A 23,282-nucleotide genomic window follows, 5' to 3' on the forward strand; every position below is an offset into this window, starting at 1 on the left:
CTGCCAGGCCCCCCAGGACCAGCACCTCCACACCTCCACTTGCCCCTCCCTCGCTCAGCTGGCCCTAACTGAGGAGCAAAGCCACCTGCCCTCGGCCACCTCCTTCACATGGAGCCGAGGTGCTTCCTCTATCAGCGGGGCTCCTGCCCCACTTGCACTTGCCCACAGGCCACAGGAGCGTATGGAGGGGTGGCTGGAGGGGCCCACGCAGAGTCAGGTCCTGGTGACCCGACTGGCCGATCTGCCTCCAATCTTCAGAGTTCTGAAAGGTCCCTGTGGCCAAGGTACTCATGGCCCCTGGGGAGTGACGGGGACACTCTGGACAGTGACAGATGTTTGGCTTTGTTGAAAGGCGTACGTCGTGGTAGGTTGATTTGCATGAGGCTCGGACCGCACCAGTAACAGCCCTGACGTGAGCGGCTGGGATGGCTCTGCCGGGACATGGCTGAGGTCTCTGGCAGGCGGCGAGCTGTCCTCCCTGCTGACCTTGTGGGACCGTCCTCCCCTTCTGCCCCTCTGGCCCTTTATGTGTGGCCTCGCAGCGCGCTGGAAACTGTCTGACCCCTGCAGCTCCTCCCGGGCCCCCAGCACCCCGGAGGCTCTCAGTGGTTACCGAACGAGCCTGTGTCCTTCGTCTCATTTACACTGAAATTTCTGTTTTGAAACTCCCTTCAGAAATTCCCTTTCTCTTCTAAACGTTGTGCTTTTTCTTTCAACTCTGCAGAACCATCGTTCAAAGCCGGTAGGCAGTGCATTTGGAATAAACCCGTGAACTGAGTCTTCCTTTCTGCGCACTGAATTCAGTTCTCTGTTTTTATTTGGTATCGTCTGTCAAATGTAGGAAAGAGCCAACTTGGGAGATAAGGCCTCAGTGGAGCGGCACCGTGAATACCCTGATTCCGTTTCTTCGGTAGATGCTCTTTGCTTTTATCTTGAACTAAGTGTCGCCGGCATCCCTGATGGTCACAGGTTGTAAATGGATTCTTACAAGTACTCGGGGGTGCTCATCCTGGGTGACCTACATAGAACTTTTGGGAGCCTTAAAATTTTGCATTTTGGCAATTTGTGACTTATATAAACTTTTTATTTTATAAATTAACATGCCATCTTTTTGGGGGGTGAATTTTTGCTATTTCTTGACTTCTTTTTGGAGCATCTATAACAAAAGTCCTAATCCATTCATCGCTGCCTCCATCTTTATAAATTAAAAATCAATATTCCTTTTTAAAAGTTCATTGAAACTTCCCAATTCCTTCGAAATTTCTTCCTTTTGAAAATCAAATTCAGGTTCCATCAGCAAAGTTCCTGTTTATTTTGATTCTCGAGTTAAAGCACCCAGGTGGCGAGCATATATTTAGCGGGTGCTGTTTCTTTGCATTAGCTTACTGAATAATGTTCCGGGGAAAAGCTTATTCCTGAAACACTGAAAATCACGCGCAGGTCTCAGTAATGTGGGCGCTTCAGTGCTTTGTGAGGAGACTCCATGAGCTCGCTGGCGTCTGTCCTTCAGTGCGTCCCCAGCTTTCTGTCCTGTCGTCCAGGCGTCTCAACCTGCAGCAGCAGAACCTCAGGGCCCCAGCTTTGCCTCAGGCTGCGACCCCCACTTTGCGGCCAGGTCTCAGTATGAGCAGGTGCCCTGCCCGTGATCTGGCCCCCGTGCCCGCCCCGCGGGTCCCAGATGGGGTCAGGGGCTGGCCTCCCCACGTGGTAATGAACGCTCCTGTGACACCCCGAGACCCCTCTCCAGCGTGGCGCAGACGCTCCCTCAGTAAGATTCTGCTGCAGGCCCCCCTGTTCCAGGAAGGTGGGGCTTTGGAAAGCAGAGTCCCGAAATTGGAAGCAAGGACCCTGATTTCCCTCGCACCCGTTTCGGGCTGGAATTACACCCTGAATCTCAGCAAAGGTTTTCTTCTGAGATTCTGGGAGGCCTGGCACCAGGCACCTAGGAGGCCAGGAGGATGGCCTGCCTGGAGTCCCCCCAGCTGTGCCCTCCCCTGCCCCCTCCCGCTGTGCACATGTCCCGCCCTCCCCCCCAGAAGAAAATCTGATCAGACAGACAGAAAGGGGGCGGCCACGAGGGAACTCAGAGCGTCGTGAAGATGGTGTTTGACCTGAACCTTGAAGGCTTCAATGTCACAGAAGAGGCAAAGGACGTTAGAGGCTGGGATGCCCAGGGGGAAGGTGCTCCGGAGGGAGGAGGACTCAGGGTAAAAGGCCAGGGAGGGGGCTCAGTGCTCCCCAGGAGGACCACGGGAGCCTCACGAACAGCCGAGGGACCTGCACTGCATGGACGGGACACTGGCCCTTCAGCGTCACTGTGAGTGCAGGGGTTCAGACTCAGCCGCTGGGCCCAGGAGCCTGCCTTTCCATCAGAGGGTGGGAGTTTGGCTCCAGGGTCCCAGCACCACTCACTCTGAACACAGCTGGGAGAAAGCGGGGCCATGGGGGGCACACTGACCGTTTTAGAGCAGAAAGTGACACAGCCCAGCTCCAGCTTCAGGAAGACCGCTTTGCGGCGGGGTGAGGTGGGCCAGGAGGTGCGGCGCTGGTGGGCCTGGGGGCCCAGGAGGTCCCAGCGAGGGCGGCGTGGGTGCCAGGTGGGCCAGGGTGCGCCGAGGACCAGCACAGAGGGTGACCACGTGTAGGACGGAGGGTGGCGAGTCTGACCCGGGAACCGGACGCGGGCCGTCAGAGGGACGTTTGGGCGGGTGGGCCTGTAAAGAGGAGTGGAATCCGCTGTGGAGGGTGGCCTGCAGGGCACAGGCTGGCGGTGGGCGGATAGGGCCCTGGCGGTAAAGGAGGATCCTGCGGTTGGTGGCCGGTGAGCTTCTCTGTTTGTCCGCCCAGGACGCTCAGGCTGGGGGCAGGGGGAGGTCAGGAGGCACTCACCTTCCCCTGACCTTGGTGCCACACTTCCCTCCCAGGAGGTTTCACTGGCACGGCTTTGGGGTGTCCCTGGTGGGAGCCGCCCAAGATGACTTCCTTGAAGACTCCCCGGCCCTGGAAGGAGACGCCGCACCGGCCGCTCAGCGCAGACGCGGCGAGGGGAGGAGGGAAAAGGATCGGAGAGGAGAGGGGCGAACACGGCGGGGGGCGCCCTGTGGGCACAGCAACTCTGTGGAGGGTTCCCCCAAGCACACTCAGCCAGGAAGCTGCTCAGCCCGCCTGGAAGTGGGCAGCAGGGCCGTGTGCACTCAGGGGCTGGTTCCCACGACTGCGGGGAGGTCAGAGGTCTCCACCAGGCTTCCCTTTGGGTCAGGGTTCGGGGCAATTGCAGAGGCCCAACCTTGTGTCTGGTCTGCGGCTGCCATGCGGGGCTCCCTTCTCTGCCTCCTTGTAGCCCACGGAGAGCTGGCGGGGAAGGGGGCAGGTGTTGTGATTACACTTAGGGATGAACCCCTGAGGTCAGACAAGCTGGGCACAGAGGCCCCTCGGCCACCCGCCTCCTCTGAGCTGAGCCCAAAGTGACCAACACTGAAAACTGCAGCTCAGGAGCAGCCCTGGATCGGACAGTCCTTCAGGTCCCACGCAGGGCGGCCTCTGCTGCCCTTCACCGTCCACGCCTGTCACCGCCGCTCTCCAGAGCGTGGCCCCGTGAGGGCAGGGCTGTGTCCGCACACATTAGATGCTCTGTGAACGAGTGCATGAGTGAGCGATCATTGCAAAGGGACAGCAAGTTCACACCCATTTAAACGAGACCACGTGAGACGAGTGTGGCTGGACATCCTTGTTCAAAACGCTCACCTCAGCATTTGTTACTGTAACACTTGGAATTAAGTTAAATATCTAATTATTGGGAACAATTAAATACACGTTAGTACATCCACACAGTTGGGAAATTACAGTTCTGAAAATTTTTGTTAATTTTTGGAAAATGCTTATGATATGAAGTTGAAGGAGAGTGGGGTGCAAATCACACGCACAGTGTGGCCTTAACAGAAAACACGCCAGCGTCAGGGACCCCATGGCGGGAGCTCTCGCGTTGCCCATATGAATTGCCCTATCCTCCATGTTCTTTCTGAAGTTTACAGTTTTTTAGGGATAAAATATGGTATAACCCAAACCATAAAAACATGTTCTAAGGACAGACAATCCACACACACTAAGACTGATCGCCCACGTTGGTTTATGTCAAACGCTATACCACCTCTTGACCTGCACGTTTCTGCAGCCCTCAGTCTGTGCCAGGCTCGCATTCTCTTCTTTCTTGCTGTACAATTCCTTCCTCGAACTTTTTTGGTTCAAGTTACTCCTGTTTTCACGCTGGTGTCTTTTTCTAGATTGCTTGAAGTCTGGCTTGGTTTGAAGCTCTTGGCAGGGAAACGCAGAACTCCACTGTCAAAGTTCAAAGATGGTCTCTGGGCAAGAGAGGTGCTCTGGGAAAATACAAAGATATATTAGAGTATGCTTCCTGCCCTCAATAAATTTTCAGTTGAATACCTCTGGTTCTCTGGTCTTTACCTTGGAGGAACTACTTTTATTAACAAACCACCAATGACATACTTGTGGCAAAAATCCAATGGCCTCATCCCTTTTCTGAGCTCTCAGCTCCTCTGCAGAGGCCCACCAGCCCCTTCTCAATGCGCTCGGGTCTGGTCTTCAGGGGCCTCCTGCGTCTGTAATCATCTCTCTCATATTCTGTCGGTGTCGAGACTGAATTCATTTCCTGCTTTTCAGCATCTCCAGGCCCTCACAGTGCTCTGGAACCAGCCCTGACATTATCGGACCAAATGCTTCAGAGATGTTTATCTTCCTGACACCAGTTACCCCTCATCACCTTGGGCCCAGTGCCTATTCTGCTCTCTTCAACCAGAAAACCAAACCCCACTGCTGCCTCTCACCTCTACCAGCTCCTCGGATTCAGTGCTGCTGCCTTCAGCAGAAAAAGGTAGGTCTCTCCTCCATCCCAGAATATTCTCCTCGCAGCCTGAATTCAAGCATTCAACCACAGCTTTGACTTCCTCTTCCTGGGCTGGTCCCATCTGTCCCACTCACCTTTAATGGGCTGTCCCTTTGCTTTAGCAGAAGTTCACATCAGAGTATGTGTAATACCTATGGGCATGGCTTTTAAATTAATTAATTATGTATTTAAATTTTAACCTGCTTTATTGAGGTATGTTTGACATGGAAAAAGCTGTACATACTTAATGTATGTAACTTGAGCTTGGGGATAAGTAGAATCTGTGAAACCATCACCACCATCAAGGCCAGAGAAACATACCCATCACCTCCCAACGGTTCCTCCCATATCCCCTTTTATTACTACTGTTACTACGACTATTGTTGCTGTTATTCTGGGGTAAGAACACTTAACATAAGGTCAGTGCTCTCAGCAGCAGGCACCAGGCTGTACACAGACTTCCAGAACTTGTCTGTCCTGCACAAGTGCAACTGTGCCGTTTGACCATCACTTACCTCTCCCCTCCTCCTCCAGCCCCTGGCAGCCACTCTTGTCCCCTCTTCTGTGTGACTATTTGAGATTCCACGTTACAAGTGAGGCCACAAAGGATCTGCCCTGCGTCTGCCTACCTCACTGAGTACAATGTCCTCCAGCGAGTTCTGTCCGTGTTGTCGCAAATGGCAGGAGATGTCCTTGTTTTAAGACCAAACAGTATCCCATGTCTGTATACATGACATTTCTTTATCCATTCGTTATAAGCATTTTTAAACTTGTAAGACATTTTATTCACACAGCAAACATTTCTGAGTGCCTTTTACAGCACGCAAGGCACTCCCTAGGCTGTGAGAGGAGCCATGGATAGACTGACAACTGTCCTCAAACGATTGCAATTTAGAGGCAAAGATCAGACTGGTAGCTAACACTGAAGTTGAGGGAAGTGTGTGGTTAGTGCTTGGAGGCATATTTTAATCTTTGATTTGTGTATTTCTCTTGTAATATCTTATTCCCCTTCCCCCCCCCCCCCCCCCCCCCCCCCCCGCAGTTCTAAAGGTAAGTATCACATTTTCTAATTCTTTTATTTTTCGCAGGACTTAGACTAGCGTTCTGTACGAAGTAAGCTCTCTGGCAGCCAACATGAAGTCAAGAATTCAGGTAATTTTTCAAATGAAGCTAATTTTTTTAAAATAAGAAATTTGAGTTTGCATTATCCTACCTGTCCATCTACGTTGGCCACATTCAGGTGCTTTTCTCTCATACTTCATTTCATCCCTGCAGAGACCTCAGGGCCACATTTCACTGGACCCTCAAGCCTTCCAGGCGACGCCCAGCTCCGGCTAGGGCTTACGGGCAGCTCTCCATCTCAACCCTCATCTCTCTCTTTTTTTTTTTTTTCCCATCTCTTTGTTTTTTTAGGAGAGCAGACAGATCACTGGATTTTTTTTACGGTTTCTCAATCTTTTCTTTTCTTGTCTTTCACACCCTTGACCCTTGACGGTTCTAGTCAGCGAGCTTTGCAGAAAGCCTAAGAGTGAGGACCTGTCTGATGTCCTCTCAGTATTGACTGGTTGAGTTGATGCATTTTGGCAGCAATCCCATGGAGATGGTACTTGGTCCTCCTCGGAGCATCACACCAGGGCTGCATCTTCTTCCTGGAGATGTTACTTTCTGCACCTGCTTACGACGCCTGCAGACGTTCTCCGTGGGAAAGACTGTAAAGTGATTATTTTTCTCTTTCTAGTTGATCATCAATCCTTGTTTTTTGTCAGAGCTTAGCCCAGTGATTTTTGTATCCGTCAGTGGATCCTTCCTGCAGCGACTTTTACCGTAATGTTTGCCTATTGGTGATTTGGTGCTTTCCTCCTTTCTTCCACATTTGTTAACTTGAGTTCTGTAAGGAAGGGCTGCCCGTCTCTGCCGCTCGTTTATCTATTTATTTGTTTATTTACATCACCGTGGACTCATGAATACTTATTTTGTTCTGTGGATTAGGATCCAACTCTTGTAATTGATGGTTTAGGCGCCACTGTCCACCTGGCTGCTCACATCAGGCCGGTTTTGACCGTAGGGGGCTCCTTCCGGGGGCTGTCTGCGCCCTCGTGGCACCTCCCTCTGTTTTTCAAACCCGTCCCAGTTTTCTAGCCCCACACGTCTCAGGCTCACAACCGGACCCCACGGCAAGGTCGCCTTGTTCGGAACAGACTGCAGGGCGGCCTCGCTGGAACCTCGCCCCGGTTTCTGAGTCTCCGGTTCACAGTCACAGTTGCAGCCAAACACCACCTTCCGGGGGAGCCTCGGCCCGGAGCCAGGCCTTCTCGTCCGCTCAGCCCGAGCCGCGGGCGGTCCGGGCAGCGAGCAGAGGTGCCACCCCGCCGACCCCGGACTCGCATCGCTCAGGAGCGGCCGCTGGCAAGTGGGCCGCAGGCGTCGGGCTTGGAAACAGCTCCAGCTTCCGCCAGCCTGGGGCGCCGGAAACTAGGAACCAAGCGTCTGTCCTCATTTTTCTAAAAGTAGCTCCTAAGGAAACAGAATCCAGGAGAGTGTAAGTCACCTCCACGGAACTGAGTGCCGTTCCAGCAGCCAGGAAAGAGGGACACGTGTGTCACAGGACCTCAGGGAGCTCGGCCTCTAACGCGCACACGCACGCGGATCCGAAAAGCTCCTTTGCTCACACGTGCCGGACGCAGGAGCCCACAGGAGAGCGGGGGCACCGGGGTTCCAGAGCCCCGGGGGCTGCCCCAGGAGCAAGGGGGAGGCGCTGCCGCTGAGCATGGCTGTTGAATTCATCTACAATGAAGCACTTTAACATGTACCTTTATTATTGTGAGACACTCTGACATCGAACTTTTCGAAAATAAGGTCTGAGTGAAGGTCTGAGTGACACGAGTGAGACCAAACCCCTCTCTTGGTTTGCCCGTGATGCCCCGGGGCCGGGCGGACTCCCGGGTTCGCAGCGTCGGGAGCTGGGTCAACTCACAGGGACGCACAAGCTGTTCAGTGTCAGCCTGGCTCCCGACTCACTTTGGGAGGTGACAGCACAAAAGGCAGAGCCTAAAGACGGACACCCCCGAGTTCGCATCCCAAGCCCCGCCATTACTCCTTGCACTTCCCGAGGCATCGTTTGCCCGCTCAGACTCCATGGGGCGCATGCGTGGAAGTCTGGCGAGCCTCCTGAGGGCCCCCAGGCCAGAGCGAGCTCCAGTCCCGAGAAGACAGGCACTGAGGCCTTAGCTCCACCTGACCGTTTATCACCTGCCACCACGTCAGTCTTTGATTCGTGAAGGTGACTTTGGTCCTAATTCCTTCTCTCCTTCAACTAGCCTGTGTCGTGTACCTGCCACGTGCCCCGCTCTATCCTAGGGGCTGGGGTACCGCAGGTCCAAGTGAGTGCCTCCTTAGTCAGCAGAGCACAAAAGCATCTCCAAAAGGATATATCAGAGCTTCTGTTTCTATTTGTTTTAATATAAAGTTTAAGAAATGAGCCGAGGGCTTCCCCGGTGGTGCAGTGGTTGAGAGTCCGCCTGTCGATGCGGGGGACACGGGTTCGTGCCCCGGTCCGGGAAGGTCCCACATGCCGCGGAGCGGCTGGGCCCGTGAGCCATGGCCGCTGAGCCTGCGCATCCGGAGCCTGTGCTCCGCAACGGGAGAGGCCATAGCAGTGAGAGGTCCGAGTACAGCAAAAAAAAAAAAAAAAAAAAAAAAGAGCCGACCTCACGCTTAGCCTAGAGAGTGACAGTGGCCCCTCCACGGGGAGGGCCCTAGTGGTGACCGCCACCGGGCACTGCGGGGCCCCTCCCTTAGGTGGATTTGCAGGTAGCATCTTCTGGTGTTGAGCAGACAGCCCCCAAAAGAACTATTAGCAAGAAACTGTGAATGAAAGATGGCGGTAATAAAGAACAAGCAAACAGCAACCCAGAGCCTCCTTCACTCTGAGAACAAGCTCTCTGTCAGCTGTTTCCAGGTTAAAGACATGCAGTACGAATCTAACAGGAAATCAGTCCCCAACATTTGCGATTCTCAGAATGGCTATATGAAATGTAGGTGCTATAGACTGAATGTGTCCCCACGAAATTCACGTGTGAAACCCTAACCCCAAGGTGATGGTGTGAGGAGGTAGGAGGTAATCAGGTCCTGAGGATGGAGCCTCATGAATGGGATCAGTGTCCCTTCAGAAGGGACCCCAGAGGGCTCCCTCGCCCCTTCTGCCACGGGAGGACACAGCAGGAACACAGCCGTCTGTGAACCGGGAAGGGGGCCTCACCAGACACCAGATCTGCCGATACCTTGATCCTGGTGTCACAGCCTCTGGAACTGTGAGAAATACACGCTTGTTGAAGCTGCCTGTGGTAGTTTGTACCTCAGTCCAGTCAAACTAATACGGTGGATTTCCGCCTTCTGTCATTAACATCAAACCTCACACCAGACATCCGCTTTACCCTAAAGTATCAGCTACTGATCTATCCCAGTGATCATGTAAAAGTTTTGCGTACACTGGCTTAGAATCACCCAAACGCCACACTCACTGAATGAATGACTCGTTTAATAACCTATACCAGACAGCATGTAAGAAGCTGGTGCTGAGCTAGGACACTGCCCTGGCTTAACGGAGCTCCCTCTCCACACACACATACGCACACGCGTACAGTGTGATAAGTGATAAAGGACGAGGTTCTGTGGGCGCAGCAAGGGACGCGCCTGGGGGAAGCAGGAGGGCTCAGGGGGGAGGGGCCGAGTCCTGGGGGAGAGGGAGCTCGGCGTCTTCCCCCCGAGACAGGCCCCCACGAGAGGGAGCAGGCCAGCCTGAGTGGTCAGCTGTGCAGAAGCAAGGATGCCTTAGGGTGCGTGGCATCCCAAGGGACAGCAAAGCAGCCTGGGAGGGAAGCGCCCAGGAGGCTCTTGGGAGAGGCGTGTTCATGCCACCGGTCTCTGCCACGTCATGCCCTCCACAGCCCGTTGCCTCACAGCCTCTCCCAGGGAGCTGAAGGCCTGTACCGAAGGCCAGGCGGACCTTCCGGAAGACCTTGTGATTTCAAGTGAATCTCTCTGTCCTGGAGGGGCAGGGGAGGTCACCCACTCTGTATGGATGTTCCTGGCTTTGCAGTTTCCGCCCCGGTCCTGCCCCAGGCTCTCCCCAGAGGCGCCACGACAGCAATTTGGGCCCATTATCTCCCCACCTATTTCTAGCCTTTATATGTACATCTGTGAATAGTATATGCTATTTTTTGCTTGTTTTTATAAAGGTTCTAGAAATTATATTTGTAGCGTTTTATAGAAAAGCAAACATGACAAACTATTAAGTACCAATAATTATAGTGGAAACCTGGCTGTTCGTTATATTGTACTTTGTATATTTTGGATTTCTTTTTAGAAAAGCCAGCAAGGCTTGGGAACCCAGGTGGCTGACAGCCCTGCTCCATTCCACGGTTCCTAATCCAGAACTTTTTCTTCAACTCCTCTGGGAGGCTTACCCGCCAGCTCCCCAAGGGCAAGGGCGGGGCAAGAACTCACCTGAAGCTGCCTGTGAGGTCCTGCCTGCAGGTCACCCGTGTGGTCAGGACCCAAGTTCTCCACACTCCTGTGGGCCTCGTCCCTGGCCTGGGGCAGGGCAAGAGCTCATGGGGGCATTTCTGCCTCGGACCCAGTGCACAGCGGGGTCAAGGCCATGCTCGTCTGGGTCCTGGAGACACCGCTTCCAACTATGTGACCAACAGCCTGCCAACGAACGGAAGGGTCAGATCTACCCTACGCCAAGAGTCGTGAAGCGGGGCAGTGAAGCCCTGGGCAGGCAAGTGGGGCTGGAGGAGGGAGCTGGCACCACCCTCTGCTCTCCGGGAGGCAGCCAACAGGAAACGGGTCTCTCCCGGCAGGACCAATGAAAGGTACCTCTGCTTCCTAAGAGCAGTAGCGTGAGGGCTAAAAATCTCCTGAGAGAGCCTCGTGCTCTTTGTCAGAGGAGATGGTGTGTGAATCTGGAAACCAGGGGGCTCAGCATATAGAAGTGCCCTCAGCTAAAAATAGCAGTGATTGAAATCCTCTTATTTACAAAAGAAAGGGTCTCAAAGAAGACCTTAGAAGGAGAAGGGGGTCACAGAAGGGAGGCTTGAAAAGCGGAGGCAGGTACCGGGGAGGAGGCCGCGGTCAGGACAGAGCAGTTTTGTCCCGGGAACGCAGGTTTGGGGGTAAAGTTCCGAAGGGGAACAGTTTCCTACTGGACTGAGAATTTCCTGCGCTCAGAGATTTCTGGTTTGTGCTGGCAGTGAGCATTTCCAGGGGTCAGAGTATCGCCATAACGGAAGAACAGGCACATTCTTACAGGGGAGATGGTAAAAGGACAAACACCTGCTTCTCTCTGAGGTTCTGGGAGCTTTCATCCGTTAATCAATCGTGGAGCCAAGATGAACACAAAGGAAATTCTCAGAACACTTCCCCTCCGCCAGCGAACATCAAACGCTTATGTCTACAATAGTTTGTTTTTCAGCGAGAGGGGGAAGGAGACCTCACCTAGATCTCCTTCTTTAATTACCTGTCTATACTCTAGTATCACTTATGTAAAACTCTACCCGCTTTCTCTGTCAACTATCTCTCTAATCTGCCTAGAGAGACTGCAGGAGAGCTATGCGGATGTGTCCACACTGCTTATCTCTAGGTGAAGAGGTGGAGATAATTTTTACTTTTAAAAAATATTTATATACATGTATACCACTTCAGTAATTAGCATATGTCATTTTTATCTTCAGAAAAAAAAGCTACATTTATTTTAAGAGAGACACGGACAGACCAAGGTTGATCATATTCCAGAGTTTTAGATTCAGGCATTTGATCAACCAAGTTGAATCTTCTGTAAAGGGTGTTGGAACAACTGAGCTGGAGAGCAAGTGTGGAGTTATAGCTTTTGTTTTTTACGGACTTTCTTTATTTAGAGCAGCTTTAGGTTCACAACAAAATTGAAAGGTACAGAGATCTCCCATGTACCCCGCCCCTCCCCCCCACAGAGACACACACACACACACACACACACACACACACAGACACACACAGACACACACAGAGACACACACAGAGACACACACACGCAGACACACAGACACAGACACACACACACACAGACACAGACACACACAGAGACACACACAGACACAGATACACACAGAGACACACACACACAGACACACATACAGACACACACAGACAGACACATACAGACACACACACACAGACACAGACACACACAGAGACACACAGAGACACACACAGACACAGATACACACAGAGACACACACACACAGACACACAGACATACAGACACACACAGACAGACACATACAGACACACACACACACAGACACAGACACACACAGAGACACACAGAGACACACACAGACACAGATACCCACAGAGACACACACCACACAGACACACAGACATACAGACACACACAGACACACACAGACACACACACACACACACAGACACAGACACACACAGAGACAGACACAGATACACACAGAGACACACACAGAGACACAGACACACAGATACAGACACACACACACACAGACACACACACACAGAGCCTCCCCTGCTGTCAGCATCCCCACCAGATGATGCAGGTGTTACGATCGATGAACCTATATGGACACCCAGTCACCCAGTTACGACACCAGCACCACCCGTAGTTCATGTCAGGGTCCACTCGCGGTGCTGTGCGTTCTGCAGGTTTGGACAAGTGTATAATATGTATCCACATTATAACATCATACACAGTATTTGCACTGTCTACTCATCTCCTTCCACTGCCACAACCACTGGTATTTTTATGTTGGGTTACAGCTTTTTTTTTTTTAATATTCATTATTTATTTGGCTGCCTCGGGTCTTAGTGTGGCACACAGGGTATTTCATTGCAGCGTGCGGGCTTCTCTCTGGTTGTGTTGGGCAGGCTCCAGAGCCTGTGGGCTTAGTTGCCACCATGCATGTGGGATCTTAGTTCCTGACCTGGATTGAACCCACATCCCCTGCATTGGGAAGGTGGACTTGTAAACCACTGGATCGCCCAGGGAAATTCCCTGGGTTACAGCGTTTTAAAGGCCAGATCTCCTTTTGTACTGCTTCTTCTCTTTGGAATTTGGATTTACAGAAAACTCCGTTCTAATTTCTAAACTCTACTGCTTATCAGCTGTGTGGCCCTGATCAAATTGCTCGACCTCTCTGAGCCTAAGCATCCTCAACTGTAACACAGACACAAAACGACTATCTGGCAGCGATGAACAAATGTGTACAAAGTGCTTACGGTCATTCTGAGGAATGTGCGTGTGCATATGTGCCGTGCACACATGTTGTGTGTATGTGTATATGTGTTGTGTGCTGTGTGTGCACGTAGGACTGTACAGGCATATACTGCATATGCCCATCTGGATACATGTATGTTATATGTGTACACACGTGTGCATGTACATTTGCATTTTGCCCTCATTTTACTGCCGCTGTGTATCTCTAGCAGGCGGTGCTGATGAGACACAGAGGTGGTACAGGAGGTCAGATGCAGGGGAGCCTGCAGGAGACCCAGCTCTGCCGGCCCCTGCCAACCAGCACTCCTGCCCGGCACCCCCTCCCCCGGGGCTGAGGCAGAGCTGCCCACTGGGACCCCAGAGTGGTCGGAGTGAGAAGTTACCCAGGGCAGTTGAAATGCACTGTTTACTTGTTAAATTCCCAAAGGTAACCCTGCCCAGGATGGTTTACCGACTCACAGCACTTGGGTCTCCTCTTACGTTACTAGGCTCCAGAGAACCGTGTTTCTTATTCATCATCACACAAAACTCAAAAGAACCAAGACAGAATCCCGCCTCCTGGCACCTCAACAACCCAGAGGAAAAATCGAGCAGTCCGAGGTCCCTGGTCTCAGATAAAACAAAGTATTTAAATTCTGACTGATTTCTTCTTTTTCCCAAGAGGGGTTTTATGCTGGGTGATAAGAACTTCTTTAGTTTTTGATTTTTGGATCTGTTTCTTTTAATCCCTGCCCCCTGTAAACTTTATTCATTAATGTTAAGAATAACATAGTAGAGTCAAAATTCTGGAGCTGAAGTGGAAAAATACAACCAGAGTACGTAACGTTGGACCCTAAGCCGCAAAAGTTATAGCGCAATTTGTTGCTAAACAAACTTAATGTCCTTTATTAAATTCCTCTATTATAAGCCTCCCAACGATTCCTGCAGTTCCTGGAACTTAAAGCTGTACAAGCCACACCATTTGCTACTTTTCTGTCGCTAAGTTTCCAAAACCAAGCAACGCTGAGATCTCAGCCAGGAAACAAGAATTGTACACTCTCTTTCCTCACCTTTCTCTCTGGTGGACAGTGCAACCCAATGAATAATATTTTAGGAGATTCCAAAATTTTCCCAAATGGTAAAAAAAATTACATTTCACAAATGAGTTTATATTTTAAACATACATATAAATTAGACAAACGGAATCCCAATTCAATGATATGCAGTGCAATCAAAGGGAAGGCTCCCGTCAGGCAACACTTGGCTTTAGACGTGTACCCTGAGGATAAGAGGGAATTTTGTGAAGCCCACCAGGGATTCTCAGTCTCAGCACCGCTGACGTTTTGGGAAAGGTCAGTATTCGCGTGCAGGTGTTTAGCAGCATCACTGGCCTTCGTCCACCAGATGCCAGGAGCAGCCCCCACCCACGTGTGACAGTCACGGTGCCTCCGGACATCACACAGGCAGGCCCCATGGAGACCCTCAACTCCAATTAACAAAAATCCAGGCTGTTCAATAAAAAGGAAAGAAGCACCAACACAAGGTACACCGTGGCTGACTCTCAAAAACTTTATACCAGGAAGGACGCCAGACCCAAAGACCACACGCTGTACGGTCCCATTTATATGAACTAGCCTGCGAGGCAGCTCTACAGAGAAAGGAAGTGCATCTGTGGGCGGGTGTCAGTGTGGGAAGGAGGGGTGATGACACTGCTCTGCATCTGGTCATGGTGACAGCTGCACAACTGGGTCGGTGTTCTTAACCCCACTGAAGAGCACACTGTAGATGTGTACTATTTACGTATAGCATGTAAATTTGACCTCAATAAAGCTGTTTTTAAAAAAACATGAAAAAAACAATAGGAGGGTAAACGTATCGCCCAAGGAAGAATCAAAACAGGGGCCACCCTGATCCCAGCGACTTGCTTTGACTCCGGACAGCAGTCTCCCCAAACAGAGGTCAGAGCCCCGCCTTCTCCTGGCCCGAGCGACCGTTAGAACAAGCCTGAGGTGTTTTTGCCAAACAGCTGCATCGTCTGTTAGCACCTGATGCCATCCAACGGGCTGTGTAGTCAGTGCTGGTGTGTGTCTTTCTATGGAAAACATTGTGTATGCATGGTCACCCATGTCCAACCCTGGCCAGGAAGAAGACGAGCAATCAGCAGGGGTCTGCCCTATAAGACCATCTCCGTCTTCTGTTAGCATGTGAAATAGTTCATGGTGAAGCATGCCTAGCGTGACATAAAATGCAAAGGGGAAAAAGGTTTGAAAGCCCCCAGAATCCCCTATGGCCGACTCAAACCTCTGTCACAGTAAAAAAAAACCCAAGTCTATCTCCTTTGGTGTGCCTTAAATAACAGCTGTTGTTGCTATTCAAAGAAATTCTGGGGTCTCTTTTATTGTAAATGGGAGAGCACATGCCTTCTTAGGGAATGGAAATATCCTCTCTTACCTGGAGGGCTAGTCGTTTCCAGGGGTTGGTAACCTGTCTCAGGCAGGAGAGCTTTCCCTGGTCAAGTCATAAATACCTACTTGACCCAATACACATACAGCCCTAAGTGTGTGAATTGAAATTTTTAGGATCTTCAGCTCTGATGTACCCAAGAAAATCGAGAAATGGCTTAGAAATTGAGGCTGTTGGGTAAGTTATCCCGAGACCTCATCGTGGCGAAGTTCTGGTTAAAGGAAGGTGTTGATAGTAAATTCACCCCTATCTCCTTTAGCTGGAAGCTGTGCGACCTTGGAAGAGATAATTTCCACAATTTATATTTTCCCCAAAGGCCACGCACACAAAAAGATACTCTTCTCTTTTAATGACTCTACATCTGATCCGCGACAAAACACTGAAATTCTGAGAAATTCTGTATTTTAAGACCCGGTAAACTGAGGACAGGAGAACTCACACTGGCCCTGACGGATATGGCAGCTAGGAAGGTGGGTGACGCCTGCCAACATTTCAGGAAAAATAACTGAACGATAAATAATTCTGATTAGGCCCAACTTCTGAAGTGGGCTGAGGGCAGGAAGGAGGATGATCTACCCAATTAAATCCCACTGGTTTCCTAGAAAATTGTTGGTCTCACGCGTATTCTGTGAAATGTGCACAATTTTACAGCGACGTTTTGCTGAACAGGGTCCAGGCAACAAGCACGTTAAAAATAAGCATCTCCTAACACATGGGAATAAGAAAAAGGTGACACCGCTAGAGAAGATCCAAAGTCACGGTTTTCTGCCTACCTCTTTTTGAAAAATACATAAATATAAGCTTCAGAAGTAATTTTGCAAGTTTTCTTTCCAGATCTTGGCAGGTGTCAAGTGCCAGGATCGGAGTGAGAGGCATATGGCTGGGGTAAAAGCCCTCACTACCTAAGTGGCGCAGGTTAGGCTATTTTCCAAAATACGAAGTTGTCTTTTACTTCCAGAGGGCATGATGGTTCCCTGCTTTCTTAGCTTTGAGTTTTAAACTTCTCATAGAAACCAAAGGGGGGGGCGGGGTTACTGATTCAACAACCCAACTGGGTTTATTCTAGCTAAGGAAGTCAGAGATGTATTCACCACTATACTTAACCATCGTCTGTTAAAATATTTACTCATTGCCTTTTTCTAATGGTTGTTGCAACTACTTTTCAACTGCCCCATTGCTTCCTTTCCTACACAAAGTTTTCTTTTGAAAAAGTTAATTCTTTTCCATGGACTTGAGAGCTTTTGTTTTGTCTTGTTCTGTTTTTGTTTTGTTTTGTTTGGGGGCAAAACAATTCTCGACAGGAGGAGACTGATTCTTTGGTCTTAAAAGTATGTTAAGATATGTCTGATGATTTGGTGTTAGACGGAACAGCTGTCATTGGTCCAGAGTTGTGTTTGTGAGACCGTGTGACTTGGTGCCGACCCGTGCAGTGTAGACAGCAGCATCCCTCACTCCGCCTGGCAGGTCCTGGACAGTCCATCCCAACCTGGCCCAATGTCCCTCCTTCCTGTCTGCTCAGTTCTTGGGCCACCTGCCCCATTGCTTCTCCCGGGCAGCTTCTGCCCTGCCTCTGGCTTATTTTCTGCACCTTTGTCTTGGTTCTTCCAGCAGGTCCCTCCTAGACAGACACCATCTCTACCTGCTGCCCCTTCTAACCGAGATGCCACCCGCTGGCATGTCTAGACCTGTTTAGTGGCTCTCAGACACAACCAATTCAAGTCTACAAGCCTCAAGATGATTTCAGATCCACAGTCCTTGAGGAAAGACACTTCCCTGTGTACATGTATCATGTGGAGACATGACCTGGTCTCTCGTGGACCAGGTAACTGTGGCCTCTTCTGCGATTCAATTCCACTTTATTAATTCATAAATCGATCCACTGGGACCCGACTATGTCACATGATAACGTTGCCTCAACCTTTGTTTCTAAATCATTTTGGCAGGTTATCTTTGATTTGCTCACATGGAGAGCTCGTTGCTCATTGGTTCCAACATGGTATAGAGCAAAGAGCAATGGACTATGAGTCAGACCTGAGTTCTAGGTCCTGTCCTGCTACTGAGCAGCTGAACGTGGGTGCTGGTGATTCCACAGCTTTGCTGGGAAAATGAATTAATGTACGTGAAGGTGCTCTCTATATGGAAACACTTTATGAAGCGTCATAGGATTTACAAAATAAAAGTAATTTTCTGAATGGCGCTGTAGACTTCTTTCATTTTGTGAGGGAAAACATTTTCATAATCTGAGGAAGAAGCTATTGAACAGAAAATCTAGAGAGTCTGGACTTTTCCCAGAGAAAGCTGAAGAAAAGAGGGGTAGACTAGAACAGATACGTCTGGACACCGTAACACAGTAAAGCGCTTCAGATCCGATCGAGGGGCTGTACAGGAGCCTTGCCGCCAGCAGGCTGGCTTACGGTGCAACAACCCGGTCGCCCGACGTCAGCTCGTGTCTCTTCCAAAGAGGTGTGAGATTCTAGGACCAGAAGTTGTGCTTCTCTAGAGAGAAGAAAAGTGGCTTTAAGCAACCGTTTCAACTGGTACCGTGAACTTTGTCCAGAGCTAGTTTCACAGCAAACAATCAGCATCAAAACTCTTCTGAGAAATGAATGTAAATTGTGAGAAAGGCAGTGAATGAAGAAATCCAGGAAACAGAACAAGGCTGTCAGATAGCAAGTGCATGGATCGGAGTGAAAGGTAACAAGAATAAGGTCCACGGTATTGTAAGAGATATGTAAGAGTTTGAAAATCCAAGCCACAGGAAGGTAGCTGAAGCCAGAAACGTGTGGCTGGGCTCTGGTTGGGGCTGCGGAAGGGAGCCGCAGAGGAGACCCCGGAACAGGCCTCTCCTCTGCACCAGAGGCACCCTGCACCCTGGGGGGGACACATGGGCTCGGCTGGGCGGGGACCTGGCCCAGGGCTGTGAGCACAGCGGGGCCACCAATAGTTTTGACTGATTGACTTAAATACAGAAAAAGGAAATAAACATGTCAGCGGAATTATTTTTTTAGCTTAAGAAGCAAAATAAAATAAGAGTAGGGTCCTAGTGGTGAGGCCTTGATAAAAAGAATGTTTAAGAGGCTAAGATTCATTTCCCAGAACATTTGACTTTTATGTATTTATTTTTTAAAGAAAGGCTCAGAAACAAATGATGTCAGCACACAGGGGAGGTTACGAAACTCCAGGTGGGTTGAACCGGGTCCTGCCTGGTCCACAGTGGGCTCAGATTCCTAGTTTCCAAGGTGCTAACTGTATGAGGGCAAACGAGGTCCTGAGCGCGTTTCTCAAAACTGGGTGGGTGGGTAGGCAGGACCCGGTGAGCAGAGGGGCTCCTGTCCTCCGTCGGATGGCTCAGCCCGCCCTCTCGCGAGCCAGAAAGTGAAGATGAGGGGCTCCCACAGCGCAGTCGTGAGGGGCCAGGAGGGAAGCACAGACCGGAGCCTGGGGTCTGGGGAGCAAGTAGGGCAGGGCTGGGGCCTCTGAGGCGCCCTGCTCCGGGCAGGACAGCCTGATGGGAGCGAGACTCCGGGAGCTCTGACCAGGAGACTCAGGCACCTGCCGCGAGCCGGGCCCCGCCCCCAGGGAGCTGAGGGCCCGCTGCCGAGGCTGGCACTCCCACCTTAGAAATGCATTTGGTGAGCGACAAGGATTTACTGCTCAGCACAGGGAGCTCTACTCAGTGTCTTGTAATAACTTACAACGGAAAAGAATGTGGAAAAAGTACGTAAAACTGAGTCATTTTGCTGTACACTTGAAGCTAACACAATATTGTAAATCAACTAAACTTCAGTAGAAAAAAAAAAGAAAGAAATGCACTTGGTGATTTTTGGCACAGGAGAAGGGCGTGCTTCAAGACTGGGATTCATCAAAATCTCACAAACACTTAAATTAGGTCCCTCACCAAATAGAGGAACATCGTGATTTTTGCAATAGAGGAGACAGTCTTAATAAGTTGTATGTTTGTAGAATTATTATATATCTGAGTCTCTGAAATGCACTAGGAGAGACGGCAATTTAAAGACACATTGATGCGAGAGGGGGGATGCTTCAGCCTCTGCTCACGTCTTGTGAAGTGCAGATTCTCATATGTGAGCCTCTTAGTGGAAGGGACACCCACAGGAGAACACTGCACAGGAAACATAGAGCAGCTTTCTCACCGAGGGTCCCCCCAGATAACAATAATAATCTTCAATTATCTTTGAAGAAAGGACCAGAAAAAATGAACATTTGAAAAATCAGAGAATTTTCATTATCTTTTCACTTGTGCCTCTACAGAGAATGAAACAGAAACAGATTAGTGAAGTCTCGGGTATTAGGAAACGTGAAAAAACCAAATCATAATGGGGTCGGGAGACCCACGCACATAGGCTGCAGTAAAACCAGTGGGCTTCAGGGCCTCAGTGTTTCCTAGGGAGCTTGTGAGCACAGGTCCACACAGCATACATGACACCAGGGTCCTCTGTGTGACAGCCAGTAATGGTCACGGAATTAAACAAAAAAGAATACGGGACAGAACATAAACACATGCTGTTAAAAATGTTCTTGTTGAATTTTATACTTATCGCTCCAATAAATAAAAGAGAACAAAAATAAAAATCACAGTAAAAAGAAGAAAAAAGTCATGGACTAATACTTTTCAATTGCAATAAAGTATATTTTGAAAATTGGGGAAATACATATGTACCTATACGTTGGTCTGTCACATTAATGAATAATTACAATTTGTTTTAAAGCCTTAACTTTTGTAAATTTGTTGCAAAAGTTAACAAATAAACATAAGGAGAACCGACCTTCTCTTTATGTCAGATTTGTCAAATAAACATAAGGAGAACCGAGCTTCTCTTTATGTCAGATTTGTCAATCTAGCTTCACTCATCATTGATCACAGACCTCTTTTGCTTTATTTTAATTTTGAAAAATTTCTTTCACGTTAAGCAACAGATATATCGATACAAATAGTTAGGAAAAGTTTTAAAAGCATAAGACTGGGAAACATTTATAGCAAACCCATTTCACATCAAATTCCATAAATAGCATGTCTATGCGTCTTTGGGACCAATTCTGGTAGCTTTCAAATATCTCTCCAGCCCCCAAATTGTAAAGGCAAGTAAATGTTCAGGTGGTTACACAGGGGCTCCCCTTGGTTATTTCAAATCTACTCTGCAGGCTGGAGACCAAACTGCCCCCGTGGGGCTCGGATTCCAAGTCTTTCTGAATTTAGTGAAAAAGAAAAAGGCAAAGCTAAGCCTAGCTGATTCCCTCTGTGCCAGTGCTGCCTGTTAACTGGGATTCTCTACATTCACATCGTGTAGAAAACATCGTTAATTAAAGATGATGTAATAAAAACACCCACATCTAAAGGTGATGTAATATTATTAAGACTCTACAGCAGACACAGCCGTTATTTAGACTTGGGTCAACCAAAGAAATTTTGGGGGAGGAGTATTTTAGCACTGGAATGGTTTAGGATTGCTGGCTCTTGGTAGACAGATCAACGTTTAGTTGTTTATTGCTAAAAGTTATTTGTACTAAATGCTCTGTGGCCAGTGCGTCTCCACATCTCCTGCACCGGGAGCGCTGAGGCCCTGCTGCCCCCCTGGAGGGACGGCTGTGAGGAGGGGCAGAAGGGATCCCCCAAGTCCTGGTGCCGCACCTGGGGGCGGGGAGGGGACTTCAGGTCGCCAGGGGCACCTGGTGACCATGCTGCCTGGAAGCTCCAGCTCTGGAGTCTGGAGCGCGGCTGAAGCATTTCGGCGGCCCTGCCGGGGACACCCTTGTGCAGAAGTACCTCTGCAGGGTCGCATTGCAGCACCTGGGGACCCCGGAGAGCGGCCGGGCCGCCCCAGCCTGGGCGCCCGGTGAGCGCCGCCAGGCTCGGACCACTCTCTGGGGCCGCCGTACCGCCCCCGGCCTGATAGCCCCCGGCCCCGCCAGCCTCCTCCCCCGCCCGTTTCAGGTGCTACCCGCCAGTCACCTTTGGCGCCTGACCCTCTCTGCCTCTGAGGAACCCAAACCAGCACTGCCCGCCACTACTTCAAGGTGCCGATGACCTACCTATGTCAGTCCCCCGGCCTGGTGGATTCGTATTCGGGAAGGTCCCGCGGGAGCCCATCGGGCTGACGCCTGCCCTCCCTCACAGCTCTTCCCCCGCCTCCAGCCCATCCTGCCTGCCAGTCATAGCCAGGCCCCCAGATGCCCTGCACATCTGCTTCCAAGTGCACCTGGCCGTGCCGCCCCCCTCCTTCGCCCTCCGCCCAGCAGGCCCTTGACTCCCTTCCCTTTCCAGCCCCAGCCAGCGCACCCTCCACTGCAGAGGCCTCCTGGCCTGCATTTGTGCTTCTAGCTCAGCATTTGCTCACAGGACATTCCGGAGTGACTGCCCCCTCTCCCCAACTCAGTTAAAAAGCCTTTGAAGGCAGGGCCGCCAAGCCTGGCTCCTCCCCTCCCCCATGGCGGCCTGCGTGAGCTGCTGGGCGCCTGCGCGAGCTGGGCAGTGAGGCCTGACTGAGGCACGCAGTCCATCCTCCCCCGCCCTTCACAGGGGGGCACAGTTCATAGCAGATATCAGAGGCCACCCGACCCTGCTGGCCTTCCCTTGGAGGGTGTCATTCCTCCAGATGGGCCACGGGAAGTACAGATCGGGGGGGGGGGGGGGCACACTGGCAGGCATGGATGCTTCTAGGATGCGTTTTAAAGATGAAAGCGGTGAGTCACAGGCCAAGCCCCCGACAGCATGCTTCTGGGGCAAAGCGTGGAGGAGAACCCAGGCTCCTCTCTCAGACCCACTTTTAGCATCAGCTGCTGACACTGATACTTCTTGGAAGCCGGTGGTACTTCCTCTTCCTATCACGGACTCTCCGTCCCACCCATGCTGAGGGCCAGGGCTGCCTGTAGGAAGGAGTCTGGCCCGCAGCAAGCAGAATACCCTGCCAGCCAGCATCCCACTGGGTCTGGGGAGTCAGGACAGGACACAGGACGGGAAACTTCTTCTGCCCCCAGCTTTCCCGTCCTTCTTGAAGACCTGCCCTTGCCTCCCTGCCCCCAGCCCTGCCCTCAGCCCCAAAGTCAGAAGGAGGCCCCCTGTTCCTTCAACACACTGTTGCTTCCCCTGCCTCTGTCCTTGATGAGACTCCACTGAGTTATCTGAGCTGAATAACAGCAAATCCCTGGGCTTCTTGCACAACCCCCCCACCCCGGAGCCCCTCAACTTGTGTAACGCTGCACCTCAAGGACAGAACGCCATCTGCTTCGGGTGCTGGGCTCCCAGCACCAACCCCACTCTGGTCCAATTCCGTGTTCCTGAAAAGGGCCTCCTGGGGCGCCACGACACCCCAGGACTCTGCCCGCCACCCTGGGAGGTATCAGGAAGGCCCGGTGGAGGCACGTATGGCGGACACAGCGCCCACGCAAGGGGATGTGGTGGAAAGAAGAAAGGCTTCCCTCGTGCCTCACCTGTGTTCCTCCTGTCTCCCCACGAGGCCCCGACCTCAGGAGAGAACTCCAGCGTGGATGCCCGCACCCACTGGCATTGCCCCAGGGGTGCTGGCGTTTACAAGGAAGTGGCGACCTTAGCGCAGTGGGGTCAGGCTGCTTGGACTCCAGGCCTCACTCTGCCACTTCCTGGCGTGAGACTGGACAACACTCAAGTTCTCTAGAATT

The 23,282-nt window shown here is 51.0% G+C and overlaps 1 protein-coding gene across 2 annotated transcripts in view; it reads right to left on the reverse strand.

Moving 5' to 3' along the window:
• Positions 1 to 3,747: 3,747 nt before the first annotated feature.
• The window catches only part of DUSP22 (dual specificity phosphatase 22), a 72,635-nt gene continuing 53,100 nt past the window's right edge, over positions 3,748 to 23,282 (reverse strand). Inside the window, exon 6 of one of the 2 annotated variants that reach the window (XM_032648766.1) lies at positions 3,748 to 4,374. In XM_032648766.1, the coding sequence (XP_032504657.1) occupies positions 4,346 to 4,374 (29 nt within the window). In that variant the 3' untranslated portion in view covers positions 3,748 to 4,345. Of the gene's footprint in view, positions 4,375 to 17,823; positions 18,123 to 23,282 lie in introns of those variants that run through there. The other variant, XM_032648767.1, reaches the window with a different exon arrangement.

The sequence above is a fragment of the Phocoena sinus genome, chromosome 11 (assembly GCF_008692025.1).
Source record: "Phocoena sinus isolate mPhoSin1 chromosome 11, mPhoSin1.pri, whole genome shotgun sequence".
NCBI classification, from domain to species: domain Eukaryota; kingdom Metazoa; phylum Chordata; class Mammalia; order Artiodactyla; family Phocoenidae; genus Phocoena; species Phocoena sinus.